This window comes from Blennius ocellaris (genome assembly GCF_963422515.1).
Source record: "Blennius ocellaris genome assembly, chromosome: 20".
NCBI classification, from domain to species: Eukaryota; Metazoa; Chordata; class Actinopteri; order Blenniiformes; family Blenniidae; genus Blennius; species Blennius ocellaris.
The window spans coordinates 16802464-16827088 of NC_137669.1; the positions used below are offsets into that span (position 1 = coordinate 16802464).

Genomic DNA, 24625 nt, shown 5'->3' on the forward strand with positions numbered 1-24625 from the left:
CTGGGTCCCCCTTAGGTTCCCCCCCCCCGATGTCTGGTCCCCCACCAAATGCCTCCTCCTTTGGCCCTTGTCTCTCCTGAGTTCTCCCAGGGAGACTTGATGTTGAACATAAATGCATGCTAAATACAATAATGTCGTTTCAGGAAAATCTTAAAAACAAAGATTGGATAAGTTTTCAATATGTGAGCCGGATATTCTGTCATCAGTATCTGTAGTCTGTATGTGAATGTGTGGTTTTTTTGGTTTTTTTACTGTAGTGGGGAACTTAAAACATGTTTAATGTTAATTGTTGTTAGAAATTTGAGCAATATACCAAAAATCTAATTACACACATCAAAGGCAGTCATCTGGATCAAGTCCTAATAATGTAAATTGTTGCAATTTCGTTGACTTGTTCTCTCGTCAGATTAGCCTTGAGGTTAGGTTAAGGTTGGGGTTATTAGTAAACTAACTTTAAAGCCCCCTCAGGAGATCAAAACAGGTTAACTGTCCAACCTTTCTCGTTTGGACTAAATGCTGCCAGATATAACATTTCAAGGGTTTGTATGTTGTTTTTGGCTGAATTTATGCTTACTAATGAGTTAGACTTGGAGTTAGTTGAGCAATTACTTGTAAGGTTGTGCAGGCGAAGAGGCAAAAAAAAGAAAAACTGCATTAGGTCAATGAGTGTACGCCTCAAGTAATGCTGCAAAAACACGCGGAACTGTGTGTGTTTGTGTGTGTGCAGATCCTTGTGAGTGCTGGCAGTGAGACAGGTTGGAGCTGACTCCTGAACATTTGATTGTTGTGTCACACACAAGCAGCTTTTGCCGCCCTGGTTCACCACTATCTCAAAAGCAAACACGCTGCCGCCAGAACTGATGCATTCTTGACCGGAGGCCATATCATAGCTGCTGATTGGAGGCTACTGAGCAGGCCTGAGAGATTCGTGAAAAATAAAAAGGTTCTACTGTGGTTGTAATCCCGGGCCTTGTGAACTGAAGGAGGTTTTTTTTTTCTTTTTGCCAAGATCCTGTCATGTTTGGATCCAGTAACGCATATCAATGACTCCTAAAGCCCCAAATTTCACAGTCCTTGCTTCATGGTCCAGTGGGGAGATTTTTGTGGGCTATCGTTGTAAGAGTGGAGTAAAGTATGCTCGATTGTCTCCATTGGTGGATGATAATTTCTTGCTAAGAATCAGTGTGTTTTTCTTCATCTACGATGATCCAGTGATGTTTATATTAGGAGTAAATCCTCTCATACCCAATCCACTGCAGTCCACGTACTCACCGACGGATGCATTTAAATCTTTCAAAAGTTTGAGCTTACTCATTCCAAAGTTCTTATTCCGTCATGTTGTTTTCAGGTTACTCCCAAGTCTTTAGTATGGCATTTGCCTTTTTGAAAGTCAATTTCAAGCATTATTCAAGACAATAAAGTAAGAATAAATCACAGTGCAAATATAAGAAAAGAAATTCATAATAGAAGGCAGTAGCTCGAAAAGTGAAGATTTAAATGATGTTATTTCAAAAGCTGATGATTGTTTTATGGCTGTAATTGCTAGTTAATACAACTTTTGCATCGACATTTTAGTTTTTAGTCACACACTGCATTGTTTCACCATCATGTTTTAATTCACTAGATGTCTTTCATGACTGCTTTTAATATTGTCTAGAAAAAAATTTTTTCACAAATAATTACATACTTGAATTTGTTAGAAATAATTTATATATATATATATATATATATATATATATATATATTTCTTTTTTTTCTTTTCTTTTTTCTTTTTGCATTTAAACGCAATGGCAAACTTCATATGCAAATCAAGGGTTTGGCCTTGTACATGTACAACATACATGTACAAGGCCATGGATTAGTTTGTAACACCAATAGTCATTTTCTGAATATTTTCATTTACGGATCTGTAGACACAGATCGACATGATTTCACGTGATCCTGCTGGCCAGGTCAGCTGGCTTACACCTGGAGTCTTATGCAATATTTTAACCAAGCGTTAAATTTCAAAGCCAAAAAAATATCGGATGCTAGAAACAGAAACTGAGTCGAAATTTATTTGAATAACCAGAACCCAGATGGCTTGGTGTTGAACCACCTTTGTCAACCTCTTTGTGGGCCCTGAGAGCAAAAATAAACACGGACGACGACCAAAGTTCTCACAGTGGTTGAGGTAACATGCTGAGAGCTGTTGAATGAGTAATTAAATGGATTCGGGTGGGTGCTTAATCTCTGTTTTATTCAGCCGGCTGGATGTCGGGTTCTCTGCAGCCGTCAGCCTGATGTATGGGTGTGGAGAAGAGGCCAAAAGAGTGGAGTGGGGATTTGTTGGCTGAACACCCAGACTGTGAGAGGCCTTCCTACTCGCCTGGCTTTATGAGTGGATGGATGGATGGATGATGGGATGGAGAAATGGAGCAATGGCTGGGACGGCCGCGACTGTGAGAAAAATTCTTTGGCCTCACCTGCCACGTTGAGGCGCTGGGCCAGCGTTAAGCCCAACAGCAGCCGAGTGGGGCCGCCAGCACATCCAAGGCAGTCCGCAAAGCCAACACAGCCCCAAATCACCTCTGGGGTGAAGCAGACTTCATAACCCTTTCCACCAGACAGATATTAAGCAGCACCCGCATTTTTCTTTCTTGCAATTCCCATCCCGAGAGATGAATAGAGAGAGTGGAAGCAGGTTGTTGAATTAAAGACTGAATTTCCTTTTCTTTATGAGGGTCTCGAAATACCTGGAATAACACCTGGAATAACAGGAACAAAGCACTTCACATTTTCTCTGCCAGCAGCTCAAATTGAGAACCCAAACTGCCAAGAAAGCAAAAGACTTGAGAGGTTTCTAACTCTCAAACTCCTTGTTCCTTGTTTCCTTCCTTCTCATTTGTGCCTCCGTCTCATCTGCTCCCTCCCTTGCCCCCGTTTTCCCTCCTGGTTCTCCTCACCTAATTTCAGTCGTGGTCGAGACACAGCTGTGTGTTTGGCCGCACTGGTTTTTGCATCCAAACACTGACCTGATCACAGGAAAAGAGCAAACCAAATCAAGAGCTAATCACCACCAATTGTGCAAATAACCTTTCCCGTGTGTGCAGACATAGCGGCAGAGGGGGAGCTGGGGAAAGGGATATGAGCGATGAGAGCGAGCCATGAGGTATGCTAAGTGGAGGAGGTGAGAGGAAGAGAAGGGAGGGGGGGGCGGCCCTGGGACCACCTGTTTTTATGGAGCTGGAGCCCAGGCACTCAGCAGCGCCACATTATCCCTAATGACTCTCCCAGGTCCAGTGTTGACATTAGCTATCAGAGGTGGCCCGTCCAATGGCTTTGTTTCAAAAATCTGACAGAGGACGGACGAAGTGTGAGCAACGGCTCACCGGTCCAGATTCAAACTCCTCAATTTCCCGTCGTCTTGCCCTCCAGTGGCTTCAGAGCCGGGCGGAGCCGCCAGCAAATATTATCAGTCTCTTTTAGCTTGTTTGAATATCATTTTATTTGTAGGCCAATGAGTGACATATATTTGCATTGAATAAATGCCAAAGATGAAAGTGAAAAGTCTAAATGTCGCTGAAGTTTACTTTGGGGCAGCTGCTGCTCAGGTGATATAGCCAATCTTCTTTCAATACCAAGGGTAACAGTTTGAGCCCTGCTGACAACGGTCGAAGACAGGGCACACTCCAAACAGTTCTCCCGGCCATCACAAGGAAAACACAGATGGACAGTCTTAAATACTCAAATTCTCACATACAAGTAGTTTACTTGCCTCTGTTTTTTATGTTTTTGAACATTGGGGTGGAAGACCAAGAGAAAACCGACAGGGAGAAAGTGCAAACTCCCCACAGAAAGGAGCCCATGCCCACGTTATATTCTCACCGATGTGTTAAATACTGCATCGCTATGTGGTGAATTTGTGAAGTCTTGATACAACTTAACATTATTTTCTTCATCTCCAGCATGAAGTGCAGGATACGACACCATTCTATTGTGTTGTTAAGCTCCTCTAGTTTATCATCATCCTTTGCTACTTACCATTAATCAGTATCTTGGGATTCTACCTTTTGCTGGTGCTCGATGGGTAAATAAGTGATGCAAACTTCCAACCATGGAAATCAAACTCTGCCCACCTTGTTTGATCAAAACGATGTGTAATACTGTTCACTTTGGCTTTGTCACTGCAGAAAAGATATTATGTTGGATGATTGCCAATATATTTCTGTGTAGGTTCATCCAGGCACTTGTGTCTGTGAGCATCTGGAAGGATTTTTACCGTGCCTCAGAGGGCAAGCCAAAATACCAGTGAAGCCCTTGGTTACAAATAGGCTGTAAATACAGGCTTTCTGGTGATATTTGGAAAAGAGTGAGAAAGCATTAATTGAACAAGGTGGGATCTGCAGGTGGAAGGATGTGAGAATTTGGCTTAGATCTCGAGGAGTTGTAGCGTGTGTTGGCTGTAAAACAGCCTGGATTGTTTGCATAGCTATTCAGCCAACTCCATAACCCACTCTGCCCCTTTTGACAGAGTTATCATGAGTATCATGAGACTATTCTCTTTGTTTGACACTGCTGCTTATAGTTTGTGCTGTGGAAAAACACGACGGCCATATGTCGTTGGTATCAAGCAAATCTATTGTAATTCATGCATGCCCACTTTGGATTGTATCTTGTATGTTAATCCATAATAATAATAATAATAATAATAATAATAATAATCAGGAGGCTTTAAATTAAATTGTTAGAATAAGGTCAACCCACATCAATTATTAAACTCCATCCAAGCCTCATCTTGTGTCACATTACAAGAATGATTCAGACTCAGATTTATTAACTGACGTGCCTCTGATTATTTCCCACCTTCTGTAAATTTTAAGTTTGTTGACACCCCCCCCATGATTCCCACTATCTCCTATCCCAGCCCTCTTGTCCTCAGTCTTGGACCCAGCAACCTCTGTTCTCGTCGATCTGCAGGGTCAGGATGTGCGTCACTCGGAGCATTAAAAGATAGCGGTGCTTAACCCCTGGAAAGCAGTGACACAACCACAGGAATGCCTAAACTACTCCTACAGTTACAGCTTCATGTTGAGTGGAAGCATCTGCTATTCTTGGAAGCAGATTCCTTCATGTCCATTTTTTTTTTTTTTTCACCCCACGTGTGAATGCGTCTTGCTTCCCGGCATCCCTCTACGCACAGCCCACCAAATTTTTTTTTTCTCTTCAGCGTCATCGTCGACTCCACCCTCTTCTCCCTCTCTTTCCATCCCATCCTCGCTCGCTTTTCAGTGTGCGATCTCACATCGCTCCATCATGTTAAACTTTCCACTTCTCCGCTCCAGCAGAAGTGACACAGTTGTTTCACCGGCCAAGCCAAACTCACTAAAATACGACGCCTTTTTCCTCCCCGAACATTGATTTTACATTGAGGGCGAGCGGAGTAGCTGATTTGGCCTTAGGCTGCATTTGTGAATTATTTATCCCCCCCCCCATTACTGTATACATGACACGTAGACAATTTGCCATAGAGGCTGAAAACGGCTCCCCTACTTTTGCACTGACATTGACTTTGTTGACACTTTAATAGCTATTTTCTCGAATAGCATTTTAGATTTTATTCAGGTGGCTGTGTATCATGAATTACAGGCGAAGATTCACACAAAATGTCAAGTCTTTCGCTGCTTAACTGCATTTCACTTTTGTTTTCCATCAGGAGCTAATCGAGTGCCAGTATTCAGAGTAGCCAATCCAATCATAGCTGTGACATGCCGATCCACGAGTCCTCAGTGCCCACCCCCCCCCGCCCCACCACCACCACCCGTTTTCCCCTCCTTGTCCTTTGCATTTTATCAGACGTCAGCCGTACAGCGGAGGACAGTCTTTAAGCTCCAACAGCAGCGGCAGCAGAGTCTCTGCTACAGAAAGGCTGAGTGACGTGAGGGACAAAACCTGGGATCTTTGGGCTCTCTGGCTTTAACTCGCTATCCTTCCTTCCCTCCCTCCCTCCGCCTCTTTTCTCACCATTTCCCTCTACTGACTCTCCCTTTGAAGCGGTATCTAGAAAGCAGAAGCAGCACCAGCAGAGATGAGATGTGTTCATTTGTGCGTGTCAGACAGCGGAGCATGGCATGTGGGTTTGACAGGTTGGACACTTCCAAACAAACAGAGGCGATTCTGCAAGGCTGGTTCTAAAGAAGACCTGTGTGTGTGTGTGTGTGTGTGTGTGTGTGTGCATGTGAGAAAGAGAAAAATAGTTCCCAGCAATGCTCAGAACAACAGGCTAATGCTTCCTGCTGTCACTTACGGTTGCTCTTATCTTTCCTTGATGCACACTCTCGGCGAGCACACACTAGTAGTCTGTTGTTCGTGTTCAAGAGCTCAGTCTGAAGCACTCTTTGGTTAACCTGTCTCTGCGGTGCTCACCTTCCCTCCTCCAACTGTTTTATCCTCTCAGCCCCCGATTCTTCCTGGAGATCCCGCAGCACAAAATGCACCCTGGGCGTGCTGGTTATTGTCCACCTAGGTGGCAAGGTCAAACGAACAAGGAACTGGATGCAACTCTTAACTTTGAAGCCATTGGATGTTATCACACAGTTTCGGGAAGCACACTTACTCAAGCTTTTACCAGGGCTCAGATGGTAAAACTGATAAAACCCAGTTTTTCCCATTAGGTTTTTATCTGAAGAGACTTCAGCCCACAAACTTAAAAAGAAGACACAGGTAAAACTATTCTGTAAAGAAAAAAACCCCACCAAAACATGTTTTTTCTTTCTACTTAGGTTATATTTTGACCTTCAGTGTGTGGGGTACCTGAATTTGAATCAGTCGTTTCATCAAGGACTTAAAACTAGCCAAGTCTACCCTGTTCAGGGTCTACTTTAATCCATTAAAAACAAGCACATTTTCTTGATGAAAACCATAAAGGCTGTCCTGTTTCCAGACAACCTTCATTTGAAGTAGATATAAGAACATTTCCTTCACCATTCAGTATTTTAATTAGGGTAACAACTTGTGAGAGTACACCAAGTTTCCTTGCGTTTCCAGCTTGCTTCTGCTGGTTTTATTTCAAAGTTTTTAACACTGGCGTTGCTGCGCTGCGGGTGACTGTGGCTCAGTTAATAGAGCACGTCGTCTTCCAATCACAAACACGACAGTTTGATCCCCCCACCCCGCGTTATCCATATGTCAACATGTCCTTGAGCAAGGCAGTGAACCCCAAAGTGCTCGGTAGAACATGGCAGCCATCGCTAATGGTGAACAAGTGCATGAATTGCTGAAAAGTCTATTTAATATTTCTCACTATTGTGAAGACAACTCTAATTTATTTCCTCCTCTTTTCTTGTTACTGTTCCCACTTTTCTTTCTCTCCACTCAAATTGCCTCTGGGGAAGAAAACACTTTCCTTTTTTGGCAAATCACGTTTTTTTCTGATGGCAAAGTTTAGGAATATGCATGTGGAAAAAATAGACTATTTAAAATTTTATGGAATAGCAGAAGAAATGTTTTATTGATTCTCCGCTAAAAATGGAAATGATTATTCGTGGGAAGGTTGCATATCAAAACAAAGGTGAATTACAAATGACTCCAACTGAGCGAATTGATCCGGTCTCATGGAGAGTGACACTGACTAAATTATGGGAACAATTTTCTTGGTGGAGGCTCTTTCTATGAATTTTAAAACTTTCTTTTATTAAAAGTCCCTTAATGTGGATGTGAATTGTTTTAAATTTAAGTCTCCTGCAGCAGATTCTGAACACACATGCTCAAACTTTTAAATTACCCTCCTTTCCCTTATAAATTACCTGGGTGGAACGGCCGTATTGCCGCTCGCAGCTATAATCCATTCCTATTATGGAGGGAGGTGGGGAAGTTTGAATGGTTCTAATCAACTTGTCATGCATTTCACACGCACAGGGGATAAAGAATGTTCATGAAAAGAAATCACATCAGCAGGGAAATAAGGAAAAATTTAAATGGGAATAATTGATGGCAGCTAAAGACCACAATGTGTGCGACCACGGCCAACTTCAACAGATGGGTGTGAGGACGCACGCTGGCCAAGACGTCGCAGTGACCCTGTCGTAAATGAATAATCTTGGCTGGATTTTGATATTGTGTTTTTGTTTGCCAAAATATAAAACTGCATCACTGCATGATGCACAAGTGCAAGTGTCTATATTTTACCCATAGACGTCAACAACAACAAAAAAAAGGACAACCACTTAGAGCTGTATTACCTTTCTATTCCAAGATCCGTTTCACATTCGGAGCTCACAAAGGTTTGAAATTAAACGTTTGCCAGTTCATCGCAAAACCCGCCAACAAAGCACTGGGGGAATCCCGGCACCCACAAAAACATAATGAAGTTCTGCCAAGAAAAAGGCAGAGTGCTGCAGCCAAAAAAAGGAATTATCCAATTTGTTGAAGCTTTTTTGATTTATTGCTCCTCATCCGTGCCAATACAATGATTTGATATATCATACTGTACTTTTCTGAAATTATTATAATGCTGACATTTCTTTTGACATCTCTTTCTTACAAATGTTATAGACACTTTAGATGTGAATTTATTTGGTTATTCTCAGAGTTATCTAAATGTGTCGGTGTTTCCTTGCTCTTTCCAGAGCCAACGTGTTAACACTTCACTCCGTCGTGAGGTGTCCATCTTCACACATCATCTTTCTTCACGTTTCTTTCCTCTTTTTTTTTTCCTTGGGATTTGCTTTCATCCTTACCTTTCTTTTAGCTCCCAGCTTTCCAACTAACTCCAACGTGTTTGTTAGTTAAGCCCGGTAGTGTACTCATGATTTATTTCTCACTCTACCTGCTGTCATAGTGTTTGGGTTTTTTTTCTCAGTAGCTATATTTATTTTAATTGGCTTTAAGGTTTTACAGCCCAAGCAGTGTCTCAATTGGCAGACGACTCATGCTAATAAAAAAAAAAAAAAAAAAAAGTTTTAATCAGGTCCAACAACTCAAAAGCAAATATATCACACTTTTTTTTGGATCAGTGACGCATTTGCACACATGCCACAAAAAAGACCTTGGTTTGAGATGATTGGATCTTTAAAGCGCAGTATTTTTTGCAAAGTTTGTGAAAGATGCATTGAGTAAAATTCAGACAGAAGATAAAAAAATTTTGCAAATAGCTTTTGAGGCGGTATGTCCCTGACCAAGTAGTCGGCTTTAGTGTGCTTTCGGCATTGAGAGAGAAAATAAAAGGACACATGTCATAGTTTAGCTGCATACAGACTAGTTTTTTTAAAAAAGTCATGCAACAACGGTATTTCACAAAAGCATCAGTTTAGTACTTGGGACTAAAATAAGTAAGTGAATAGGAGGCCTGACCTGCTTCAGCTTCTATACAACAATTGCATACATCTGTGCAGTGTCTCGGATTAGTTTCAAAGGCTCAGTGAAATTGAAAATAACATTGAGTTTACTCCTACTTCTCATAACCATAACATGTAGATCATTTATAATTTCTAGCTCGTCCAACAATTCCCAGAAAGCAAAGACATCCAGCTTACGGCAGTCCCTGAACCCAAACACACAGTAATATAGGAAAAAATTACATACATTAAAAAAAAATTATATTACCGTAATATCTAACATTAGACCTGAACAGAAAGACTCACTCACTGCACATTTTGAGAGCTACTGTATATATATATATATATATATATTTCACTCTCGACATGAAAGAGTTAATTTGCAGGAGGCGGAGATGGAGGTCGAACTACCAACATTGGGACTAGAAGACGATAAGCTGGACTAAATGAGCCGTCATGTCTCCCAAAACCTCTTGGATTATAGCAACCCTATAAGTTATTTGCTTGACACACTGTGCAACATGGACTTCATGAATAAACATATTTTCAACCTGCTTGGAAGGTGACGTTCATGGACATATGGTAACACCGGCTGTATCACGCATCGACAAGCAAGGACATTGACGTATCGTGACAATGTGGCGGTCACTGTGAGAGCTGGATGATGCGATGTGTGAACAAGGCTTCTGCTGCCACAGCTCGAGAAGGTTGTCCTCTTTTATTTACAATGCCACATACGTCGATCGTTGAATAATCTCTAATTTCGTTCGTTATACATGCTATTCGATGTATTGACTCCGCTGTCGTTGAGTCTGACACTGTTTAAACGATTGCAGGCTGTCGGTGGCCGTGACATTCATTGTGAACCCGTCTCAAAAAAAAAAAAAAGGCGGGCATTTAGAAAAGCACGTTCACAGCTTCCGTCTTTGTGTGTTATCAAAAGAAAAGAGGAAAATACAAGAAAGTCTGCTCCATATAGGTGAGCAAATGTTTTGGAGGCACCCGTTTTTCCTTTGGAGCCTCTGTAATAAGTCTTAGTATTACTGTTTAGTCAGCTAATGTTCGGTATTTTTTATTTTTTTTTTCAAATTGGTAGAAATAAGGTATGTGAAGGCCTCTTTGTGATACTCTCATGTACAGTAATATAATATACATACTTTTTTTATTTTTTAATAAGACTGTATGCTTTTTTTAGCTTATAAAAAAGCTTGGGGGAAACATTTGCTGTGCGGAGCAAACAATAAGTCTGGGTTGTGGGAGTGTGCTGCACCTGCTCCTATATGAGAAACATTTGTGCACTGCCTTTTCTTTTTGAAGCTACATGATCAACATTCACCTTTTTTTTTTCTTTCTTTCTTTTATAGAGGCGGGCTAGAGGTAATAAAATACAGTTATTATTCCCCTCAGTCACCCTTTTACACCTGCCCCATCCCCAACACAGGTGTGCCAAAGATGCTGAACAGGCCTGAAGCAGCTTTTATGCAATTCAGTTTCACACCTGAAAACAGCAAAAGCGTATCATAGCTTTGTGTTGGAATCTTTTTAATTATTATATTATAATTCTTTCAGCCCCCCCCCCCCCACATCTTTAGAGAATAGGAATTCAAAAAGTACACGTTTTCATGCACAGATGGACCATCATATGCAGATACGGTACATTTGTGCTCACAGGAAGAGGAACACACTCATACACCTCATCATGCATGTATACAATGACCGTCTGAGGGTCCAGATGTGTGCAAAGTGGTCTTGCCTGATGGTGGAGGCATTGCTGTGTTCTGTAGCCATGCAAACACAAAAATCACAGCCCCGCTGGAGAGTGTGTCACGAGACCGACGGTCTGAGCACCACACTTGGGTGGTCCATCCATCTTTCCCAGCGCTGTGCTTCCCTGTGAACCGGCAGCGCCACAGTGACGTGCTGTGGTTCTGGCCGGCTCTTCACATTGCCCACGTACAGAAAAAGAGCCACTTCACTTTCACAGCCCTGCTGATGGAAATGGGTTCTGCCTGAACCCTTTCATCCTGCACACACGGGAGAGGAGCAAGGAAACGCAGCACCGGGGGTGTCGCTCGTCCACACACAGCTGCCCTCTCACAAATGTTGTCGAGCTCTCGGCTCGGCTTCAATTCTGCCACATGTCAGTGCCCAGACAGCTGTCAAACAAATTACATGTTTTACATCCACCACAATTTGCACGTTTTCATCAACCTAAAATAGCCCATAAAGCCTCTTTTTTTCTTTCTTTTTCTTTTTTTTATTGGCAGTTTCATTTCTGGCATCTTCTGTTCCTAGGGTTGATCCGATATTGCATCAGAATGATTGCTGTGGGATTCCTATTAGGCAGGAGGATTGAGAAAGAAGCAACGGGAGAGAAATGATGGATACAGTGCAGGGGGAAAAAATGGCTAAAGCGAGAGAGAGAGACATTAGTGAAAAGGAGGGAGAACGAGAACAAGAGAGATTTGTGAGAAGAGGGGGGACGACCGAAGGCCGGCAGAGTCAGAGATAAGAGGCTGCAAGAGTGATTGAAATAGGATTAGTGGAGGCAGGCTCTGCATCCCGGCCACAGCATCGCAGTGTTAAACCTGCGCTTCATGGGGGCTGCCGCTGTCACATCAAAGCCTCCCCAGGCCTGGCTGGCAGAGGAGCCAAGGAGCCTCTTGCAGGGTCATCCAGCAAAACACACGCACACACACGCATGAACATGCTGATCACATTCTCCATCCATATCCAATGTGTCTCCATTAGGGACACGGAGCTGGCTCCTTCCTCCTTTTCTTTTCATCTCTCTGCAGTGTCTTTGTGGTGTGTACTTGGACCGCGGATACGATGCATTGATGAGCCATCTTTAACATTTAATGAGGCAAGTAGTGATGAGTTGGCATTGGAAAGCTACTGTCTCCTGCTTCCCTGGAGTCCAAACAAAGTTTTAATGAGAACTTTCCCCCAATTTGTGCCAGAAGCACTGAGCTTTTTAACTGCTTCCCAGACGAAAAGCATACATATTTTTTCACTTAACTACTAAAGGAGAACAGACACCTGTGTGCAAGTAAACAGATGTGCTTTCCTGTCAATGGGCAGTAAATCAACACAATATCAGTATTGTGATGTGAGTCACTGTCATCTCTGACTTCATTATCATATTATTTACATGTTTTTTAAGTTGCAATATTCTGTTTTGTACAAGACATCAAACCAGTTCTGATCTGCTGAGTTGTGACATTCTTACTTTTTTAATCTCACCTGTGATTCAGATTCATCTCACAATGGAAAATCTTATTTCCTCTAGTTTGTAGCAAATGGTGCCTGCTCGGCATGCTCTCTAATCAAATAAAAACTCCCGGTTCTACGTTCACCTTGAGTACTTCTGTCTGAGAGGTTCTCGGGTATGCTCAAACATAGCACCTCAGTCCCGTTCTGTTGCAGTAGATTATGGATCCCTACAGCTAAAATGGCCCGTTAATCTGCTGAAGAGAGACAATCGTCTGATTGGTGAGTGCTGTAGCCGTGCGTGCATGATTGTGTGTGCGCGTAGATGCACTCATGTGGTATCTGTATTAGTGTGTGTGAGCTGGTAGTTTTCCTCTCTGAGCTCATCAGTTCATATCCACCACCCATCCCACCGCAGCATGCAGTAAATAGAGTCTCCGCCACTCGTTGAGAAATGGCACAATTATCCCCTGCTGGTGAAATATGGGCCGGGATGCACCACTGCTTCTTCCCTACAGAACGTGTGTGTGTACACACGTGTGTGTGTGTGTGTGGGGGGGAGGGGGTGGCTGTTTTCATTCTGTATACTCTTTGTGATGCACATTTGACACACAGGGAATTGTTCTCACTTATATATTTATGCACACTACATACACACACACACACCGGCGTCATTGAACAAGCCGCAGCACGCATATGTAAACACTTGCAGTATAGCTACACTTGTAGATTGGCACACATTCAAACTGTGTTTACAGGGCTCCAGTGCTTCTCGCGCTGCACACAATGCAGCATGTTGCAGTTTTAGCTGAGACAAGCAGATTGAATGAGTTGCTGTCAGTCAGTCGGTGGGGTCAGTCCTTCAATTCTAAGAAATTCACAGCAGCGTACTCTACATATAGAGCAGTGGAATACATTTCCGTGCAAGGAGCTTTGCCAACAAAGTGTTGGCTTATAAGTGGTTCTGCCTTTATGTGTTTCTGATATGGCTTTTGGCAATTTTGCACAAGCGTTCAAGAGGGCCAAATACTGCATAGTGGACATTTATTTTTTTGCTTCTTATGAACAAGTTATATGGCAGCTTGTATGTTTTTTTTAATTTCACAATGCCCCAAGCATTCTTAATGTGGCTAGTTATTCACAAATGAAGAAGTAATTTAAACTGGATGGATAAAAAGCTGTCCAGAAATGCTAAGAGTTTTAAAACCAGCTGCTCTCATCATAGATATCCTCTAAACAATGGCAGATTGGGATGCCTCTAATGATAAGTGTTGCACTGGTTCCTTCCGTGGCTGATTCAGCTGTTGCCCTGTCATTTTTAAGCGAGGCAGAAGGGCAGGAGAGCCCTCTCGGTAAGACATATGATAGGGAAGATGATTAAAAGTGCCTTCCTTAATGTATGAATTGCATACATACACATAATGGATGAGGAAGAAAATGACCTTAAAGAGATTTTACTCCTATAAATAAAATGTCAGCAGCATCGAGACAGTGATTTACTGGTCTAATGACTGTTTAAACTTCAAATAACCTTTTATCAAAGTATCCCAGATAGAGAGCTCCAAATAAGACTTGGACAGTTTTGGAGACGTGTCCCCGGCATTTCCTATGAGAAATGTTAAGTATTCTACCAGTTCTTTCTAATACATGCAACAAATTGTTAATCAAAGTCATATTACATAGTACAGCAGATATGTGCAGGTGCTACAGTGAAGCTGCAAGATTTATTGTGTGACATAAATGTGGAAACAGTGGTAGAATAGTAAATAAATGAATATTGAGATAAGTTTGAAGGAGTGGATTATTTTTCTTTTTAAGACATCAATTATTTCTGCCCAGGGAGCCAATTGAAAAGGACTCTATCCCTCTCATTATGAACAGTCGTCCATAACATGCTGTTCTACAATTATTTTGGAATTGAATCGCTCTGTGGTATCTGGAACCAAGACATTCCCGGCAGGTCCTTTAAATCCTGTAAACTGTGATTTGGAGCTGAGACAGATCCGACTTGTTCCATCAAATCGTTCAAACCCCGTCACCGACTCTTGGGAAAACACCAGAAGCCTTTCTGATGTGGTGGGGTTTGGTTGTAGTCCCTTGCTCTTAATGGCTTGGCCATCTGAATGTCTAGATTCTATCAAGTCTCTTCAACAATATCTCAGGATGTGGCATGTGCCGATGTTTTGATAAATCAATGGCTTAGTCTTCTCTCTCTCTCTCTCTCTCTCTCTCTCTCTCTCTCGCTCTCAAGGTAATCACCAGCATGTCTCAGGGTCTCAGTCTGAATAAACTCTAGTGTGAATTGACATTGGAATGACTACTATACTAATCCAATTGTCAATGCCTGCTTTATCAAAGTGAAGAAAGCTGCGATACTCAGAAGAAAGTCAGAGACACAGGGACAACATGCAATCTATACAGAATAAGACCAACAAGCCAGTGCTAAACTTTGACTTCTTCCTGCGATTCAATCGTGACACCACCGTGTCAAACCCTCAGCATGGATTAAAGATGTACAAGTGAACCAAACGGAAGATGTGACAGACATCAAATTCTAAAAACTTTGCAGTATATCAGTGTTTGCATGTGGAATAGAAATCCTACTGCTGCTTTTGGTCTGTTACATGTTATAAACTAGCATAATATAAAATGGTATTATCACTATAGCACATCGAGAAAAGTGCCTTTAGCCCAACGCACAGCATCTTTATGGAAAATATGAATGTTCTGCCACATAATAGATGTCATAAAATATCCCACCTGGATATATATATATATATATATATATATATATATATATATATATATATTTGCAGTGAGGTTTTCCTGTGACAAAGGATGTAAACAAGAAGTGTAAACACAAAACAACAGTCAGCATTTTGTGTAGCTCTATCTTATATATTTCCTTGGTGCATCCACTGGTCTGTGGGAATTCAATGTTACTCTACCAGAATCCACACAGGAAAACAATCTCAAACCATTTTTAGTTGTCGATGTACAACTCTAGTAAGTTGTCAATGCCTTTCTGAATGAAATCCGTCATGACACTCAAATAAAGTCGTATTTCCAGCATTCATATTTTGTGAAAGAGACCCGGGGATGTTGACATCTCGGCGTCACAGAAACACCGGAAGATTCCCAAAAACAAGATCACTTTTGTACACTCGATCTCACAAGATCTTGATTTGCGCTGGAAAAACAATGAATTTCACAACATTCAAAACTATTCTCATGGTTAAATACTCTTTTATTATTTGCTTTGAGAAAGTCTGGCATTTTTTTTTCATTTTCACTGGAGCTGCTGCAACAGTAAATTTGATATCCCAGAAACCCTTGCAGCAGGTTTCCAAAGAGGTTGTCAGTTCGCAAAATCAAAACACAGTTTGATGACTACAAATTCCATTTTTTTTTTTTCAACATATCGACTTTGGTGTTATTGATTTGGGAAACTGCTGCTTGGAAACTTTTGGAAATGAGTAGTAATGAGTGGTAATGGTCTTGTTTATTATCTGTACAGAAATTATTAATTTTATGGGAAGTGTATTCTAAAGATGTTTTTTACTGGTAGACTAACTTAAAAATATTCCACTGTAAGCTATTACATCAACTTTTAAAGCCATTTAATGCACTTTCTGTGCTTTTAGACCTTTTGAAAATGTCCAGTGACTCTCCAAAATGTCAAAGAGCTGTGCGTTCGTTCGAAGTCAGCCACACACATAATGCTATTAACCTCGAGTGATTCCTCTTTCCAATGGCTTTTGACATTTGTGTAACTTTGCAAATTGCTAGTTGCACTTAAATGGCGGAGAGGACAGAAAATAAGGCATGTGCTCGATGGTAAATGATGATCTGCATGAACTGCCCCACCAGTCAACCTTAATGTCGGGCTCTCTGGTGCGAAAAACACTAACATTTAATTTCTCTGCTGTTACAGGTATGGAAAAATAGTGTCAACCAAGGCCATTCTGGATAAGAACACCAACCAGTGCAAAGGTAAGTGATTTTTTTTTTTTTGTAGCTTGTACACCCACCTTGTTTTAGTGTGGGAGCTATCATTCTTTGGACTGTCTTGTCACAGGAACACCAATCCAACTCCCGCGTAAATTTAGACATCAGCCATGGAAGCTGTGCACCATAAATCAGTGATTTAGTGAGGAGCTGGCCTCTCACTGCAGGAAGCCTTCGGGTAAACAGCCCGCTCTTGGATGGCAGAGCCTCAGAGGATGAGTGGGCCGGCAGCCGCTCTCCCAACCCCGTCTCTCCCAATCGTCTCTTTAAATTTCCTGTTTTGTCATGTGGACGGCAGCCTTTTGGAGAGTGCGTTTCCATTAGTGTCTGCACAGTAAATGATGCACACATGCAGCAATAACATTACTGGCTGGTTCGAAATAGTTTACGGAGCACACACAATAGCACCCACTACACACAATTACATGCTTGAACATACGTGCATGCTCGACCAATTAGAGGGCTAACAAGCAAGTTGAGATTAGATAAACATTAATTATTATCATTGTCAACCGCACCCTCTCTTGGCCATCTGCCCTGCATGGCTGCAAATAACTCTTTTTTTTTTCTTCTGAGCGATCACTTTATATTGATGAAGAATAGTAAAGACTAAAGTGAATAAATTGTGAAAGCGAGAGAATGAAGGGATGAGGGGAAGAAAAAAAAAACGGATTAGCCTGCTACTTGCCCCAAGGTGTCTGGCAGCACTGTTTAAGAGCTATTGAAGTTCCATCAATACTTTTAATTGCTTTTTGTGGTTTCCCGAGCTCTGAAGTGTGGCCTTTCAAGGTGAAGCTGCCTTTTTAACCCTACTACACACATGAGTTTATACTGCCGGGCATGCTCAGGGTCAAAATGTTGAGGAAATGAACCTCTGCCTTTTGGAGGATAGTGGGGGGGGGGGGGGGGGAAGTCTGATTATCTTGACAGGTCCTTCTTTGTGAGTTCTAACTGGCTATTAAAGACAACACTGAATCCATGTCAGTGGGGAGGATGTATCTGCAGGTCACGGGACACAGAGGAGAGTGGATTAAAGAAAAGAGAGGGAACTGTTGAAGGAGGTGAAAACATGCCTCTTTGAAATTCAGGAATCCAATCTCTGTTGTTGTCCAGCTGACTTGAAAAAAAAGGACAACACACACACACACACACACACACACCAGGAGAAGAAGAAGAAAATCAGCCCAGCTTAGCGTTGTGTGGGAGACAATATTTCCCATAACTCACCATCCAGGAATGCAGCGCTGCCGATGTGCCAAAAAGCAAATACAAGCAGATATTTTATGAGTGTGAAGGATGGTCAAACTCTGCACCCAGTGAGAGAGTGGGAGGCGGAAAGAGGGGAATGCACAAAAAAGGAAGCGAGAGTGTCAGAAGGACTTAGCAACCTTGAAAAGAAAATTACAGTTCTTTAGTATTTGAAAGACAATTTGAGGTGAAGCAAAGCTGCACACACACACTTAAAAAAAAAAAAAAAATCATAATTTCCGCTGCTTCAGTTCCCCATCGCAACCTATATGCATATCCCCTCCAAGCATTAATGAGCAGCGCAGGTGCATCAGAGCCTCTCAGGTCTGCGTGAGCTCCAAGTCACAAAGTCGGCCCGACGCCTCGATCTAGTCACGCATTGTTTCCAGTCATCTGACCCCCCCCCCCCCCGACACTGACACTTGTTTAAATGTCAGAGTGGTGGCTTATCACGGCCGTGCCACCATCACACGGGGAACATCGCTCTCCTCCTCCTCCACTCCCTCCAAACCTCCTCCTTCCTCCCCCTTGTGTTATTTGTTTTTTTAAGTTCAGCTCAGCGAGCAACGCTGCCGAAGCGCCGCGGACAGAAAGGGCTCGGAAAGAGGTCAGCACCAGTCGTCTCTGAGCAAGCGTTAAATCGCAGTGAAAGCTCGTCCGTCAGCCGTCGAGAAAAATAACGGCATCAAATATTTTATACTCTTTGACTAACTTTTCGACTCGCACCTTTCTTTTCTTTTTTTATCGAGCCACTGTTTTTGCAAAGTTCAAACGCTTTCAGTTGGGCTAACTCTATATGTCGTCAATAAAAGTCTTTTTCCCGAGCAGAATTCCTAAACAGTAATAGCAAGAATAAGAACGTGTGTGTGCAAATTCAAAGTAATACAATGTGAAATCAAAGGAAACGGGGGGGGGGGGGGAATTTGCTGTATTATCCTTCCTTTCATTAAATCAGTTGGCTCGGGACCAGCATTAAAGTCAAAATGTGTAATGTGATGATAGTTGGAAAGCTGTTTGATACATGTGTTATTCTGCAATCAAATAAACCACATTTGAAAACAAATGAAACAAAGAAAGATAAAAATGTCATGAGTCTCACATGATCTTAATGCTTATAAGTAATCCTTTTTTTTTTTTTATAATTTACCAATGATTATTTAGATTAACATGATGATATTTGAACAAAGAGACCCTTACTCGCATTATTCAGAGCACCATGGTTAACTGAATAACCCTACGTTTATTGTTATCCATTTAAGTCCTTAATAGCATTGGCTATAGATAATCTACAAGGCTCTAGAAAACCATTTTTTTTCCTACGACCATGTATACCCACAAGCGGTTTTTCATGTCTGCCTATGGAATCATTTCAATACAAAGCGTGTAAATGCTGATGAAAGCCTTTTCACAGAGAAAGTGTTTCATTTGTTGAGTACTATGAAACTGTGACATTGAGCAAAGGAGCAGAAAGGGAAGATGCACAGCAGATGAAATGTTAGATGAAACAGTGAGCGTGGGAGTGGAGGCTATCTGTTGTGCAAAAGCAGGGATGACACTTCCTGCAGCTCCAGGTCACAGAATTGTGTGTTTCAGCACAGAGACCCACGCACTAAAATGAGCGTACATTATTTTTTACCATCGCCATACATCGGTCTATACATATGCCCTTTCGTACAGGAGTATGTGTGGAAAGCCCTGTTTGAAGTACCACATTTAAAAAAAAAAAAAAAAGAAGGGGGAAAAAAAACTACACTCCAAGACCATGTAATACACTTCTCCCACGCACTCAAACACAAAGGGCACACTCATGCGCACACAAAGACTAATCGTACCCCCGCACAGACTCCCCATCCATCTGCCTGAGGTGTGTTCGGCTCTTGCAGCAGCAGTGGCCGCGCAATAGATCTATCAATCCTCTTTCTAACATCACAGCATGTGTGCCTGCCTGTCTGTCTGTTCTGGCTGCTCTCCTCCACCACCGCCGCGCCATGCAGGCCTTTCAATGAGCCTCTCTATCTTCACCCAGCATTGACTCACCACCTCGCTCTCTCTCTTACTCCATGACACACACACACACACACACACACACACACACACACACACACACACACACACACACACACACACACACACACACACACACACACACACACACACACACACACACACACACACACACACACACACACACACACACACACACACAAATAAATCATACTCTTACGAGGGTACACACACCAGTTGTGCATAAACGGCATTCCGAAACAAACACACACACACACACGCTTTGGATGAAGCCCAGTTCAGAGAGGAACAGGAAGTTGTGAAAGGGCTTTAGGGCTGAGCACCGCTGTGGGTAAGAGGAGGAATTTAGCTCTTCATCTCTCTCTCTCTCTCTCTCTCGCTCTCGCTCTCTCATTCTCCTCTCATTTTGCCTCCCCTTCTTTCTTTGTCTCGGGTTTTTCTCTCTCACTCTCCCTCACTATCTATTTCCCCGTGTCTGCTCTTTCACATGTACACTGGAAACGCAGCAGAGATTTGGGGGCTCGCATCACAGATGGAGAGGGGGATTGAGAATGGCAGAGCGACGGAGAGGAAAAGAGGATAGATTGCGGGAACCCAAAACCGCTCATTTGCCATCCATGCCCACAAGGGCCTCTTAAAAGGCAGCGGCAGCATTTGAAATAAAGCAGGGCTGACCGAATGGAGACATTTTATTTTTCCTGCCAGAGCCCGGAGGCAGAGGAAATGACCTCAGCCCTTTAAAGGACCTCCGTTTCCTCCTCCGCCGCTGGGAGATAAGACTGTGCCGAGATTCACCGGCCTGACTGGCGCTTTGCCGCGACGGCCCCACCGCACTGAATTGTGGGAGATAGATGAGATGAGACGATAGTCTCTTGTGGTCGCGTCTTCGGCAGTTTGTTGTTGTTCATTTCTTTGCCCTGTAACCTGCCATCCATTTTACATGAGGATGCTAAAAACTTGCAAAGACATTACATCAACACATCTTGAACGAATTACTGTCGCCTTTACTCTGTCATTTGGGCGACTTGATGTAAAACACACTAACCACTTAGTTTGTCCTTACAAATTTAGAAAAAACAAACAAAATCGACACTTGAACTCATTTCCATGATTTCCAGATCATATGGAAAGAGTACATGTATTCCTTTTTCATTTCTTCTCCTAATCCATGCTATTTGCTCTAAATTACAAGCTGAGGATGAAAACCTCTTAAGAGAGATACAGGTGGCGGATCGTGCTTTTTTTTTTTAATTCTCTGACATTTAAGGTCTGCTGTTCTGTTTGCTATTGAAATGTGTGGTGTCATCAGGCCAAGAAAACCTCGCTCAGGTCCTCAAGAGAAAGGTTATGGATTGCTTGATGTGCACAATGGTGAATTACATACCCAGCACATTAGATACATTAAAGGAAAATCCTTTTATGAAAGATTGTTCCATCTTTCAAAACGGTTTAATCTCAGCTTACAATGAGTGAACAGCGGGGTTGCACTCCATGCAGGACATCGGCAAATCACAGGGCCAATAGGCAATTGCATAAACACCTAAAAGCAATTTAGAGGCAGCAATCAACCCTGTGGTGTCCTCTAACATCTTTGAAGATGTCTTACTGCTCTGAATTACATGTATACGTCTTTATCAAGCCCTATTAGCAGAAAGACTGATGATGTGTTACTCATCGTTGGCAGGTGTCTCGGAGCTGGGTGACATCGAAAACATGCGTGACAGTGGCGCATCCTCGACAAAGACAGTTGAGTCTTTGCCTTGTGAATGCTGATTCTTCCGGGTCAAGCTGGGCTCCACGTGAAGCTTCTTTATGTTGCAATTTGAACCCTTGTCAGAAGCCTGACAATTGCAATCTGAAGTATCCCACGCTGTTACCACAAGACCAAGCGAATGGAGAAATCTTACATTCTATGAAAAAAGATTTATTGTCGCATCAGTGCCTAAGTGGAGTATTGCATGACTCCGAGCATAAGGGCTATTGACGAATGAGGTGACGCTCACAAAAAAGGTCTGTTTTTCATTGTCATGTGCATGTGTATTTGGGGTGGGGTGAGGGGGGGGAGCGGGGAGTGCTTTTTGCATCCATTATTGGTTTCTCATTAGAGAGCCAAGATATAAACATTTGTCTATGTTGTACACTGTGCCGGTGCAATTAAGGATTCTCTTTGCCGCCCCCTCTGCCCTTTGAAAGTGAATTATGTGCAGATGAGAATCTCGACTGAAGTGTGGCCAACAGCGGACCTTTTCCAAATGCCTCTGCTCCCTCAAAGCCATTCCAGAAAGAGGCGAGATGAGCCCAAAGAGACCGGCAGAGAAAGTGTCTGCTGTTTCCTGCTTGCATTGCGTATTAATGACTCTAATTAGCAATAGCTGAGAGATAATCACATTGATTTGGACAGATTCAGCATGCACAACCTTGCTGGATAACACCCACAGCCTCTGTTAACACTCCCAAATCACATACACACACACACACACACACACACACACACACACACACACACACACACACACACACACACACACACACACACACACACACACACACACAAACACACACAGTCATCTCTTTTTTTTCCTCTTTTCCCCACCGCCCCTTGACTTCATTCCAGTAAGATTGAAGTTGGCTGTCCACCAAGTCGGGGTCTGATTGGACAACTTTGTCACAAATAGAAGTATTCGGCGCCATGAGCACCGCATTCCTTCGAGATGTGACCTTTTGTACCTCTCTCTACTTCCTGTGCTGCTTCTGCATGCAGTGTGGTCGCCTCCTGTTTATGTGTTGTTTTTTTATTCTTATGTGCACTCAGGGGAGGTTATGCCGAGGTGACGTTCACAAGCCAGAGATTCACAGATGAGAAAAAAGGCCAAGGTTTTCAAAGGAAAACATTTATTGTAAATGCGTTAAATATGTGGGTTTCCAAAAATGTTGGTGACTGTCCGTCTTCTGGACTTGAGCGAACGCATCTGCAATGCATTTCAACAAAGTACAAACAGACCCATGCTGATTGCTGTCGCCATCATTGCTTTCCCCTCCTGTCATCAGCGCAGTCCATTTTACAGCACGACCCTTTGCTCCCTTTGTTATTCCGCTCGTTCACGATTGCTTTGGCGAGCAGCGTTAGAGGGCGAGGAGGCGTAGCTGGAGTCATCTCTTATCCTGGACCTAACCCGTGGATGGCAGGGGAGCCACGGCGTGAGATACGGCCTTCCACTGACCTGCCAAGGCCCGGGCCCCTCGCACATCCCCTGACTAATGATCATACCCTTGATTAGTTAAGGAAGGAATAAATCATAACTGCAATGAAGAGGAAGACTAGCTAGGGGCGGCCCGGTCGTTCCTCATGAATGACTAACAGATGCACGAAAAAAGAAATGGCCTGCATAGTTGTTCAGAGGAGAAGAACAATTTGTCTTTGTCCGGCTTTTAATGTTTGTCTCTACCGGGGAGTTTTCTCCATGTTCCGAGGGCACTTGCTTTCCATCGATCCGGCTTTGTTCAAATATTTAGTCTGTCCTCCCGTCCTGCTGGTGGTGCTTTCAGGCCCGGTAGCTGACGTGATTACATTGCTTATTACAAACTGCCGCTCAAATGGGGATAACATAGTGCCGCAGAAGATGCTACACAGCCTGAATGCTCAAGTTTGTCATCTCTTCCCAGTTACAATGAAGGCAGAGCAGCAGTTTATAGGTGACGTGAAAAAGGAAGTGTGCAAGTTGGACTGTTACCTGCTCTTTGTTTAAAAATGCGCCCGCGCTGCTTGTAGCATTTTTTCACATCAATGGCTGCTGTAATGAGTCGCTATTTAAGGCTGTTTGACATTCTAACCTGAGTGTGTGTGAAGGCGTGACTGCACTTGAATTGTCTGAATACAAAGTGTATTTACATATGTAGCCAGTCGTTTGTGTGTGTGTGTGTGTGTTGGCATTTATCAGTTTGTAGACTCATAAGTGGCGGTGCTTAGTATTGGCATGAGTGATTTGCTCACACATGTCTTTGTGTGTGCTCTCCAAGATACCCCCATGTGGGTTCCGTGCAGCCACTCAGTTTTTTTTTTTCCCTTCCTCTTTTTATTTTTTGCGAGGGGCGTCATTTTAACAACCTCTTGACAAGTAATTAACACCCTTCAGGTCTCAAAACCTTTCTCGAGAGCTCTTCACATGTTGCGACAGACACATCAGGATTTAGCTATTAAGTTTGCAAGCTGATAATGCTACCAAAGAGATGAGCAATGTGTCTGTAAAAAATTATTTTCTCTGACAATTAGTAAATGGCAGCAGTGAGCTGACATTTTTTTTTTTTTTTAATGAGTGTATACTTCCTTTTCGAATGCCTCTTTAGTTTTGTGAGGATAATCTTGTTCGTCTGGAGGTAATACTCCTCTAAACTTACACTCCATTTGTCTTGTTTCTATTTTTACAGACATTATTGACTGTAATGTAACTGGAAAAATACATTGTGGATAGCTTCTCATGTTATGCTGAATTGAGAGTTAGGAATGTAGTGAGGCCATATGGCGCCGTGCTCGAGCTAATGAGTGTGAGTAGATATGAATTAATTAAGGAACAAAAGATGAATAGAGGGAAGATGATGAAGAGAAAAAAAATGAAGATGAAAGGATTGCTGAGATGCAGGGAAAATGATGAGTGTGAGGTGGACCCATATGGCAAAGTATGTCTATATTTGACCTGTGGATGTTTTCATGTCACATTTTCCCGCATTACACATTGAAAACCGCCGAAATTATTTCACGATCATTTCTGCAGTGAGATTTGGTAATGGCTGTTTCATTAGTAATTAAACAGTCACATGGA

The 24625-nt window shown here is 42.5% G+C and overlaps 1 protein-coding gene across 3 annotated transcripts in view; it reads left to right on the forward strand.

The window, feature by feature from the left end:
- Positions 1 to 24625, forward strand: part of LOC308144829 (RNA-binding motif, single-stranded-interacting protein 3) — a gene marked incomplete at its 3' end in the record, with an annotated part of 293608 nt that overhangs the window by 128691 nt on the left and 140292 nt on the right. For all 3 annotated transcript variants that reach the window (XM_080516066.1, XM_080516068.1, XM_080516067.1), the window contains one exon: positions 16462 to 16520. In XM_080516066.1, coding sequence (XP_080372192.1) covers positions 16462 to 16520 — 59 coding nt within the window. The remainder of the gene's footprint in view (positions 1 to 16461; positions 16521 to 24625) is intronic.